General features: G+C 40.8%; 1 protein-coding gene across 6 annotated transcripts in view; it reads right to left on the minus strand.

Moving 5' to 3' along the window:
• The window catches only part of ARNT (aryl hydrocarbon receptor nuclear translocator), a 60,506-nt gene that overhangs the window by 34,233 nt on the left and 13,623 nt on the right, over window positions 1-12,650 (minus strand). For 4 of the 6 annotated variants that reach the window (XM_006755653.2, XM_015558733.1, XM_006755652.2 and 1 more), the window contains exons 2-4: window positions 11,479-11,590; window positions 6,139-6,183; window positions 1,939-1,983 (exon numbers count right to left, since the gene is read on the minus strand). In XM_006755653.2, the coding sequence (XP_006755716.1) occupies window positions 1,939-1,983; window positions 6,139-6,183; window positions 11,479-11,590 (202 nt within the window). Of the gene's footprint in view, window positions 1-1,938; window positions 1,984-4,315; window positions 4,393-6,138; window positions 6,184-11,478; window positions 11,591-12,650 lie in introns of those variants that run through there. The other 2 variants (XM_006755655.2, XM_006755654.2) reach the window with 1 other exon arrangement.

The following is a 12,650-nucleotide window of genomic DNA, read 5'->3' on the forward strand; positions in this document are numbered from 1 at the left end:
TAAAAGCCCAGCAACTGTTATGGCAGAATGACCACAACGACCAGTCACTACGACACACCGGCCGCAGGAGCCACCACCAGCACCGCTGCCAACCTCGAGGGCCCTGGGGCCAGTTGCATGGCCGCCACCAAGGCACCGGTAAAGAAGAATGCAAAGGTGGCCAGCGTGAGCCTGCAGCTTGAAATGAAGGCTCTGTGGGACGAATTCAATCAGCTGGGCAGCGAGATGATCATCACCAAGGCTGGCAGGTCACGGTGCCCCTCTCCTTGCTGTGACCCTCCCCATGTGGCATCAGTCTTGGGCAGCAGGCTTTGGCCCGATCCATGTGAGTGAGACTGAGAAGCAGGGTGGGGGCACAGCCTGGCCACCTGCAGGTCCCTTTCTGCACGGGCCAGCTCCTTTGCTCTCCAAGTCCCAGCTCTAGCAACAGCTGCCTTGCATGCTGGGCCTAAGGGTACTGCTCTCAGGTACTGCTCAGGAGGCAAGGAAGGTGGCGGAGAGAAACCCTGTGGACCTGCTGCTCAACCAGCAGCCCAGGACCTGAACGTCCTCACATGAAGATTAAAAAAAATACACTGTAAAATATATACCACTAGTTTGAAGTCATAGTGTGAAGCCATGTTACCCAAACATAAACAATCTATAACAACGACCAGTCACTACGACACACCGGCCGCAGGAGCCACCACCAGCACCGCTGCCAACCTCGAGGGCCCTGGGGCCAGTTGCATGGCCGCCACCAAGGCACCGGTAAAGAAGAATGCAAAGGTGGCCAGCGTGAGCCTGCAGCTTGAAATGAAGGCTCTGTGGGACGAATTCAATCAGCTGGGCAGCGAGATGATCATCACCAAGGCTGGCAGGTCACGGTGCCCCTCTCCTTGCTGTGACCCTCCCCATGTGGCATCAGTCTTGGGCAGCAGGCTTTGGCCCGATCCATGTGAGTGAGACTGAGAAGCAGGGTGGGGGCACAGCCTGGCCACCTGCAGGTCCCTTTCTGCACGGGCCAGCTCCTTTGCTCTCCAAGTCCCAGCTCTAGCAACAGCTGCCTTGCATGCTGGGCCTAAGGGTACTGCTCTCAGGTACTGCTCAGGAGGCAAGGAAGGTGGCGGAGAGAAACCCTGTGGACCTGCTGCTCAACCAGCAGCCCAGGACCTGGCACCGCCAGAAACGGACCAGCTCAGAGCACTGACCAGCTTAGGTCAGTCTATTCTGGCTAAAGAGGAGCAGCTGGGCACATTTTGGGGGAGAATTAAGACTCTTAAGCAGTGTGTTCTGTTCCATGGAGATTGCTATCCAGTTGTCTTAGGCCTAAATTCCGGGTGATTGTGGGGCCTGGCTCTGCCACTGGGGCCCATGTCTTCCAATTGGCCTGTGTTTGTTTTAAGGGCCCAAAGAGAAGGGGAACAAATTTTTCAATGCAATGGATTTGACCAACAGACAAAGGCGAGTGCCGGCTATGTCTCATGTACACACAGACACCAGCTCTGAGTCTGCCTGGCCAAAGGGAGCTCAGGGCCTGTTTGAAGAGTCTTCTGGTCATTTCTATTTCCTTGCTGAAGCGGTCCTCCCTGGGAAGCCTGGGGCCCATGCTCAGCTCCAGCTCAGTGGATCTTCTCCAGGCCCCTCCCCCTGGTTGGTCCCACCCCTGATCAGCCTCCCATCCCAATTGGGAGTGGGACCGGCTGACCTCCTGCAACCCTCCACCCCCACCCACCAGCCTGGCCCCAATCAGCCCCCATTGGGGCGGGCCAGCCAGACCCTACCTGTGCACGAATTCGTGCACCAGGCCTCTAGTATTTATTATAATACTGTTAGTCAGCTTTCAGAATAGAAAAGAGACTGGACAGAAAAACTGTCTCACATTGAAATAAAATTAAAACTTAGTATGCTTGCATTGCCTAGTCCTACAACACGGACCGAGATGTTCTACTGTATTACCTGGCAAATCGTTCCTTATCGTTAGACATCTGATCATCATCACACCTGAAGGAGGAAAAAAAGAATTAGTTCAAAGCATCACACTTATGTCCATTTTGCTCTGAAATGAAAACTAGAAAGGAGTAAAAATATCCACTGGGAAAATAGCCAATGGAAAAACACCATAAATCCATAGAGATAATAACAATGTCCCATAGAACTTTAAACAAGTGCTCAAGTTTCTGATGTCTCCTTTACCCTTACTTATCAGGCACTCCAAAAAAAAAAAAAAATGATAGTATCTTGAGGGTACAGCTGACTTCCCTGTCAGCACCACTCTAAGGTTAGGGACAGTTGTTTTTATGTTGTGTGTTTTTTTAATTATGGCAAAAAATATATAATATAAAACTATAATCTTAACCAGTTTTAAGTGTACAGTTCAGTAATGCTAATTATATTCACACTGTTGAGCAAAAGATCTCTAGAACTTTTTCATCTTTCAAATCTGAAATTATATCCACTGAACACCATCTTTCCATTTCGACCTTCCATACCATCAATTCCTGGCAACCCTCATTTTACTTTGTTTTTCTGATTTTGACTACTTTAGATACCTCATATAATTAGAATCAGAGAGTACAGCTGACCCTTGAACAACGCAAGTTTGAACTGGTGGGTCCCCATATATGCAGGTAAGTGGATCCATGCAGTTAAGTGGATCCATGCAGTTTGCTCCTGCATTGTTCAAGGGTCAACTGTTATTTTCAATCCACAGCTAGGAATCCACATGTACAGAGGGTCAATGTATACTACAATTTTTTATTTTATGAGCAGTCATCACTCTAACCTCTGAGCTGTTCAACGGTCAAATGTATTTGTCTTATTTTGCTTATTTCACTTAGTATAATGTCCTCAATGTTCACCCATGTAGTAGCAAGCGACAAGACTTCCTTCTTTTTTTAAGGCTGAATAACAGTCCATTGGATATAAATACCACATTTTCTTGATCAATTAGTCTATCAATGGATACATGGGTCACTTCCACCTCTTGGCTACTATGAATAATGGGGCAATGAACATGAATGTGCAAGTATGTCTCCAATATCCTGCTTTCAATTTTTTTGGATATATACCCAGAAGTGGGACTGCAGAATCATATGGTAATTCTGTATTTAATTTTTTGAGGAATCGCCATACCATTTTCCATAGTGATTGCATCACTTTATATTCCCAGACATCTATAAAATAGTTTTTAAGAATGTCAAGGTTTTTCCCAGCCAGTGTTCTCAATGGTTGAGCATCGACCTATGAACCAGGAAATCCCTGTTCAATTCCTGGTCAGGGCACATACTTGGGTTGCGGGGCTCAATCCCTGGTGGGGGGCTTAGAGAAGGCAGCCGATCAATGATTCTCTGATGTTTTCTTTCTCTCTCTCTCTTTCTCCCTTCCTCTCTCTAAAATCAATAAAAATATATATATTTTAAAAGAATGTAAGGCTTTGAAACTGTAGGTACAATGTCAGAGTTACTAGTAACTAAAATAGTGCTTCTCAAACTTGAATGCATGTACATATAGAGGTGGGCAAAAGCAGGTTTACAGATGTGAGTACATGAAACACAGAAGTTATTCTTGCATTATTATTCACCTACTTGTCTCCAGCCCAGTATTTTCAACTTTGGGAAAGAAAAAAGGCAGGCAGCCTTGGCTAGTGTGGTTCAGTTGGTTGGGCCTTGTCCCACATGCAGCGAAAGGTTGCCAGTTCCATTCCGTCAGGACACATGCCCAGGTTGCCAGCTTGCTCTCCAGGGGCACATGCAGGAAGCAGCTGATCAAAGTTTCTCTCTCTCAATTCCTCACTCTTCCTCTCTAAAAATCAATTAAAAATCTTTTTTTCTTTCTTTCTTTTTTTTTTTTAAGAAAAGAGGGTAGAATATGGATGAAGAGGGCTAAGAATGCCCTCCTGAGAAATGAACAGTATGTGAAATGCCTGGATTGTCTAAATCATGGTAAGAGGTAGGTCCTGTGAGTGCAGAAGTTTAGCGATAAGGAAGAACACTGTTCTATGAAGACATGATGGAAACCACTCAATCTGATATAATGAAAATAGCAAAGAGGCTAGATTTCATGCCAAGTCAAGCCATGCCTCAGTGAGTATGTGGCATATGTTTATTTGATCTAATCTCCTCAGATGCACCGGATCGCTGATGATTCACAAACTTGTACACAGAGTAATATCTGGATACTGATTTTATAGATTACTGATAAAAGGTTAAGTCATTTTCTAAAGGATATTCAGCAAATATGATATCATCTGGCAATAAATGCTTAGGGCCACAGGCTCTGTTCATCTTTACGAAGATCAAGAAGCTGCTGATAGTAAAACAAAATGTGGAGTTACCTTTGACAAGTTAACATTAGGACAACAGTGTGTGGGAATTTGGTTACTTACTATCTCCACCAGAGGGTGTGTGGGCCCTGGGAAAGAATGTATGTCATTAGCTTTCCCTTGGCAGGTTTAATAAAATGAAGGAAGAAGATAAAACTCACTTGTTCAAATAAGAGCAAGGAATTGCCTAGACATCAATATCATTTAACACGACTTTTTCTGACCTCCTGCAGTGTAGATAGGGAATACCTGGCTAAATATAATTAGCATTTTCTTACTGAGAACAGACTGACAGTTGTCAGAGGGGAAAGCAGTTGGAGGCTGGATGAAAAAGGTGAAGGGATTAAGCAAAGAAAAAAAAATACTCATAGATTCAGACAACAATATGGCGATTACCAGAGGGGAAGGGGGTTGGAGAGTAGAAGAGGGTAAAAGGAGAATAAATGGTGATGGAAAGAGACTTCACTTGAGGTGGTGAAAACACAATACAATATACAGATGATGTATTATAGAATTGTATACTTGAAACCTATATAATTTTATTGTCACCCTAATAAATTAAATTAAAAACAAATAAAATTAGCATTTTTGGAAATGTAATAATGTTTAATTGTAAAAATATTGATAGTGTCAATGTACACTAGGCCTTAGGGTTTTTTTAGTGTGATACTATCCATTAAACATTGATCAGATGTTTATCAAATAATAAAAAAATTAGAAGAAAAGAAAAACGCAGGTTGCAGTCAAGATTATCCTCCCTTCTTTGACTCTTACTGTTTTCCTTACTTAAAAACAAAATCAAGTAATTGATCTCCACAAGAATAAATATTTCCCATCTCTGAAAGAACTCCATCAATATACTGAAAAGTCCATTTTCAGTGCTTCAACAGAGTCAATAATTAAACATACAAATTCCAATTCCTGTTCTATAGGAGAAGTGAATCAGTTTCAAAGAACGACCCACCAACAAATTACGGCCCCTAGTATCTACTCCCCTGTGTAGGGCCCCTCCACATTGACTCAGATGTAGACATATGATTTGCTTTGGCCAATGGAAATTACAAAAGTCAAAACAGAGCATAGGCTTAATAAGCATTTAGTTATCCTAAGGTATAATAAATCCTACAATGCAAAGGATAAGGACTTACCCTCTGGATTATAGCTATCACTATGTAAAGAAACTCAGCCTGATCTACTGACCTCCTTAAGAATAAAAGACCAAGCTAAATTTTTTTGGTTGATTTATTCTCAAATGTCACTACTGCTAGTACTCCCAACCTGCCCCCTATACTTTTTTTTAAGGGAAAAAGAAAAATTTGTTAATGCTTGTGATCCATTTGGGCAAATTCTGAAGATGTGAAATAAATTTATATCAAACCGTTGATCAATAAACAGCTACTAATGAAAAAAAAAAAAAGAATAAAAGACCACAAAGAAACAGATATCCAGCTACGTCAGCTGAGTCGAGTTCCCAGCTGACCAGCCAGCTGAACACAGTATTGTGAGTCTAGGAAAGATCAACAGAATAACTATCCACCTTCTAGCCAATCTACAGAATTCAGAGAAATAGTTACTGTTTTTAAGCCCTGCACACAGCAATAGATAACACAGATGATCTTGTAAATTCTCTGCCATCACCTCAAAGAGCTTCTTCCTCTGCAGCTATTAAAAGAATGCTTGAACATTTTATGGGATACAATATAATAGAAAAACTTAATTCTAGGATGAAGCATTCTCCCTAGGCATAAAGATAAAAATAATACAAGTCAGAAATATAAAGATCATGAACTAATTTTTAACATCAGTAATCTAGAGAAAGTTTTTTAAAATCTTACCTCAAAAATTTACTGTTGCCTTCTCCATCATCATCAAAATCCAACCTAGGGAAAGCCAACAATAAATAGTGTAAGCCTACTGACAATACAGAACATTAAGAAATTAAAAACTCTCAACCTACAAGCTTCTTTTTTTTTAATTTTTTTATATATTTTATTGATTTTTTATAGAGAGGAAGAGAGAGAGAGAGTTAGAAACATCGATGATTAGAGAAACATCGATCAGCTGCCTCCTGCACATCTCCCACTGGGGATGTGCCCACAACCCAAGTACATGCCCTTGACCGGAATCGAACCTGGGACCTTTCAGTCCGCAGGCTGACGCTCTATCCACTGAGCCAAACCGGTTTCGGCAACCTACAAGCTTCTTGAACACCCACCCAAATGAAAGAAGTAAAGAAGTAAAGAAGTAGACAGAAGTAAAACAAAACTATGTTACCTCTTCTTAGCTGTACCAAACTGGACAAAGAAACTGAGCAATCAAAAAAGAGTACCACCCTGACCAATTTGGCTCAGTGGATAGAGCATCGGCCTGCAGGCTGAAGGGTACGGGTTCGATTCTGGTCCAGGGCATATGCCCAGGTTGTGGGCTCAATCCCCAGTATGGGGTGTGCAAGTGACAGCCAATCAATGATTCTCTCTCATCCCTGATGTTTCTAACTCTCCCTCTCTCCCTCTCTGAAATCAATCTATATGTATGTATGTATATGTGTGTGTGTGTATGTGTGTGTGTGTGTGTGTGTGTATAATTTTTTTATTTTTTTTAAAGAGTACCTTCTGCTACCTTACATTTTCCCAGGGTAGCAGTCAACCTTTGCCAAGTTTTACATCCGAGTAATACAACCTCTACAAAAGGAGTAGGAACACACTCAAAAAAAAAAAAAAAAGGAAAATTATATGAATAATTCAGGTCCATTTCTCATTTCTATAGTCTACTCTAAGCTGTGTTACCAGCTTTCTGAAACATCTTTCAGAACAGTAATATGACTTTAGAGAGTGATTTGACACCTCAAAAGGTTGTTAGATACTGCTTTTTCCTTTCTTTTTTCTAATAAACCTGTAATATGTGCTACAGTTAAGACACTGACTGTACTAGATGAGGTGAAAACAAGAGACTTGCCTTCAAGGGACTACTTGTATACACAAATACAAATATAAAGCAAATACAAGTAAGGAGCATAATCAATGTGCTACTGTTACTCAATGAAAGCACCAAAAGCAGAGGTGACTTTTATTTCAGAGAATTAGGAAAGATTACAGGTAACAAGGTAAAACCAATCTCCTATTAATCTCTGTACTCTATTAAACTTAAACATTACATTAGCACCTTAACCCAGTGATCTCTTGGTATCTACACTAGTGTGACAAATTGGTATTATGGGCCTCTAGGTGGGTATATAATCAGCATCAATCCTGAAAGTGTTTGTCCCTCTTCCTCCCTGCAGTCCCTAAATATCTGTCTAAATCTAGCCATTAACTACATTTCTAAGAATCTATCCTAAAGAAATAACTTGAAATGGAAAAAACAATTATGTACAAAGATATTCACTGAACTTTATATATAAAAGCAAAATCTTCAAAACAACTTAAATGTCTCAAAATAGGAATTAAGTATTTCCCTTTAAGTAACTATTAAAAATATGTATACATAGAACTTAGAACAATATAAAAAAGAGGTTATTATATATGATTAGGTGAAAAGACCAGGCTATATAAAACTATAGTTACATAACTATTAAAAAAGACCTATATGCCCAGCTGGCATGCCTCAGCGGTTGAGCATTGATCCATGAACCAAAAGATCATGGGTTTGAATTTTGGTCAGGGCACATGCCCAGGGCTGTGAGCTCAACCCCAGTGTGGGGTGTGCAGGAGGCAGCTGATCAATTATTCTCTCTCATCACTGATGTTTCTATCTCTCACTCCCTCTCCCTTCCTCTCTGAAATAAATAACAATATGTTTTTTAAAAAGACCTACATATCTATCTATATAAAACCCTAATATGCAAATCAACTGAACAGCAGAATGACCAATGGAATGGCCGATTGCTGTGATGTGCACTGACCACCAGGGGGCAGATGCTCAATGCAGGAGCTGCCCCCAGTCCACAGGCCCCGATTGACAGTGGTGGTAGGGCTGGTGAGTAGGCGGCACCAGACCAGCCAAAGTGGGTGCAATCTGATGAGCCCCCAATAGCCCTGCCGGTTGCCCCATAGAGGGAGGCAACCAGTAGCAGCAGTGGTGGAGAGGGGTGGAGCTGGTGAGCAGGCGATGCCAGATGAGCCAAGGCGGGTGTGAGCAGGGGCCCCCAATCACCCCACCGGTCGCCCCACAAATCAGCCCTAATTGCCAGCCAGGCTTAGGGACCCTACCTGTGCATGAATTTCGTGCACCGGGCCACTAGTAAAGAATAAAGGAATTATACTAAAAAATTGATGAGATGACTTTAGGTAGTGGGATGATTGCTATTTTATTCTTTCTTTCTGTATTTTCTATTCTTTTTTTTAAAATATATTTTATTGAACTTTTACAGAGAGGAAGGGAGAGGGATAGAGAGTTAGGAACATCGATGAGAGAGAAACATCATCAATCAGCTGCCTCTTGCACTCCCCCCACTGGGAATGTGCCTGCAACTAAGGTGCATGCCCTTGACTGGAATCGAACCTGGGACCTTTCAGTCCACAGGCCAAACCGGTTAGGGCTATATTTTCTATTCTTTAAAAGAATGTGTATTGCTACTTTTAATATATTTTCCTGATTACCAATACACACACATTCATTTCAAAAATCTGGAAATAATGAAAAACAAAAGAAGAAATAAGTCTCCCATAAACCCATAACCCAGAAATTCCATAAATATCCTTTCAGTGTTTTTGCTATCATAAGTTATACATATTTCTGATAGAGTGCTATATTACATATATTGTAACCTCTTTTCTCAATACATTGGGAAAATTTTTCTGTACTGATATATATCTGTCATTTCTAATAGCTGTACAGTACTCTTTTTTGTTGTTAATTCTCACCCAAGGACATTTTTTCATTGATTTTTAGGGAGAGTAGAAGAGAGAAGGAAAGAGAGAGAGAAACATCGATGTGAGAGAAACACACCAACTGGGTGCCTCCTGTTCAAGCCTTGACCAGGGCCTGGGCCCGGGAGGAGCCTGCAACCAAGGTATGTGCCCTTGACATGAATCGAACCAGGGACCCTTTGGTCCACAGGCCAATGCTCTATCCACTGGGCCAAACTGGCTAGGGCCAGTACTCTATTTTTAAATATACTGTAACTTAACCAAGCCCCTAATTTTGATAATTATATTGCTTCTAAATTTTTGTGATTTTTTTTACAGACATAACACTGTATTTAAGAGCGTGGACTCTAAAGGTAACTTCCCAAGGTTCACATCACAGAACTTCCCCTTACTTTAGAAGCTTGGGTAAGTTACTTATCCACCCTATGCCTCAGTACGTAAGTTAAAATGTGTAAAGCCCTTAGAGACATAACAAGTCTGAATATGTTATTAAGGAATCACTCTTGCATTACTATTGATGGGATAATCTTAAAGACTAGCTATAATATTGAATACATAATTTTTTTAAAGGAAAAAGGAAATTTTAATGCCAAAAAATGGATAAATATACTACCCGTGCTTCCAGGCCTTTCTAAAGCAACCTCCTTTTTGAAGTCTTTGCCAATCTTTACCATACTGTGAAACACAGCAGTCTATTTGTTTTTCTTTCTTAACAAACTTGGCATATTTTACCTTGTGTTATATTTATGTATGTAATGATCCCTTTCAGTTGATTATGTTCATAAGCAACTTAAAGGCAAGGACTGTGTCTTATTTACCTCCATATCCTCCTAGCAATCAGCCTAATGCCTTATGCTAATCAGGCATTTCATAAATAATTTTGGAACTAAATAGATTCTGCATTCCAAATCAAGAAACATATCAGCCATAGCTGGTTTGGCTCAGTGGATACAGTATTGGCCTACGCACTGAAGGATCCCAGGTTCCATCCTGGTCAAGGGCACATGCCCAGATTGCGGGTTTGATACCCCAGTAAGGAGTGTGCAGAAGGCAGCCAATCAATGATTCTCTCTCATCAATGTTTCTATCTCTCTCCCTCTCCCTTTCTTTCTGAAATAAAATTAAAAAAACAAACACACACAAAAAACCATATTAATAACTTAAGAAATATTCTAGGGTTCGGCATTCTCTATATTCATGAAAGTAGAGAGCCTACCAAAAACATTTTGAGAATGCAGACACAAAGTTTAATGAAAGCAGTAAAAGTTTTCTCAATAACAGTCATAGTCCTTTATACTGCAGAAATTTTTGGTTTTAAAAAACTGCTTATAGGAAACTTAGACAAGCCCTGATCAGTTCGCTCAATGGTTAGAGTGTCATCCCAGGAACCAAAGGGTTGTGGAAGGTTCCCTGCCACTCTCTCTGAAAAGTAATGGAAAAAATATCCTCAGGTGAGGATTAAAAAAATAATAAATAAATAGATAGCTGGAAAGATAAATAGACAAAGACAACTATTGTATATTTTAAAAATTCAGCCATGGCCCACATAGCTAAGTGGTTAGAGCGTCAGCCCACAGACCTATGGGTGCCAGGTTTAATTCCCAGTCAATGGCACATACCTGGGTTGTAGGTTCAGTCTACAGGGGCACATGCGGAAGGCAACCAATTCATGTTTCTTCCTCACATGGATGTTTCTCTCTCTCTCTTTCTTTCTCTCTCTCTCTCTCTCTCTCTCTCTCTCTCTCTCTCTCTCTTTCTCCCTTCCTCCCTTCCTCCCCCTTCCGCCCCCTCCTCCCACTCTTCCTCCCTCTCTTTCACCCTCTCTAAAAATCAATGAAAAAAATATCCTTGGGTGAGGATTAACAAAAATAAATAAAAATCAATTTTAAAAAATAATAAAATAAACATTAAAAAATCCAGGGATTAAAAAGAGTTACTTCCCCGCCTAGCCGATTTGGCTCAGTGGATAGAGCGTCAACCTGCAGACTGAAGGGTCCCGGGTCGGATTCCAGTCAAGGGCACATGTCCGGGTTGTGGGCTTGAGCCCCAGTAGGGGGCGTGCAGGAGGCAGCCAATCAATCATTCTCTCTCATCATTGATGTTTCTATAGCTCTATCCCTTTCCCTTCCTCTCTGAAATCAATAAAAATAAATATATATTTTTTAAAAAGTTATTTAAGAGCAGTGCAGTGCACTGAGTAACTAGTTGAAGTGAAAGGATTAGGAATAGTCAAGAGGGTTCAGCTATTAAGTAAGTCAGGCTGGTTATTAGGAGAGACATTCATGACATAATTTACCCCAAACTTACCCTGGTCGCCGCTTAATAGGTCTCTGTACAATGGCTCCTCCACTTTGAATCCCAGGCCCAGGGTTTCCAGAGGCAATGGCTGGACCCAGTGATGGTACATCTGATGTCATTTCTATCCGTGAAAAACGGAAATACACATTTTAAAAAGATGGTCCTTGCTTATAATTACCATCACTGTTCACCATCATGATCAAGTTGGCCAGAAGAAAGGCTAAGTTATAGATAAAAATCACAGAATTTTGCTAGAAAACACAATGTTCATGTCCAGATTGCTCTTCTTGAATTCTTACACAAGTAAAAGATTTCCCAGTTTGGAAGAGAAAGCACTATATATATTCTGCTGACTTCACTTTTAAAAACTTCTAATTGTTACATAGTATTAATCTAAACATATACACAAATTGGTTTATACATCGCATTCATGCAACAAATATATATAACTTAGCTCCTTTCATTTATTTTATTTTATTAAAAAATACAGCCCTAACCGGTTTGGCTCAGTGGATAGAGCATCAGCCTGTGAACTGAAGGGTCCCAGGTTCAATTCCAGTCAAGGGCATGTACCTTGGTTGCAGGCACATCCCCAGTAGGGGGTGTGCAGGAGGCAGCTGATCAATGTTTCTCTCTCTTCGATGTTTCTAACTCTCTATCCTCTCCCTTCCTCTCTATAAAAAAATCAATATTTTTTTAAAAATACAGAAAACCCAAAAATAAATATCATCTACCAATACTCAAAAAATTATATACGGTAAAACTCTAAGTCCCTTTCCTGAATCTTTTATCCCGCCCCCCTCTCCTTCCAATTAAATCTTATTTCCCAGCAAGAACCACTGTTATCAGTTAAACTCATCTTATCTTTTATTTTTCGCTTAGATTATATATACCTGTATCTCTAATAAAAAATAGGCACATTTTTTAATGAAAATGGAATCCTGATCTGCAACTTGCTTTTTAAAAAAATATACATCATGGATATTCATACACAAACACAATCACACACATATATACCTCATTCATTTTCATAATTTCAATTATATAACTACTAGAGGCCCGGTGCATGACATTCATGCTCTGTGGGGAGGGGAAGTCCCTCAGCCTGGCCTGCACACTCTCTCAGTCTGGGACACCTCAGGGGATGTCCACCTGCTGGCTTGGGCCCGAAGAGATCGGGC

Source organism: Myotis davidii, unplaced genomic scaffold (genome assembly GCF_000327345.1).
Source record: "Myotis davidii unplaced genomic scaffold, ASM32734v1 scaffold653, whole genome shotgun sequence".
Taxonomy (NCBI): Eukaryota; Metazoa; Chordata; class Mammalia; order Chiroptera; family Vespertilionidae; genus Myotis; species Myotis davidii.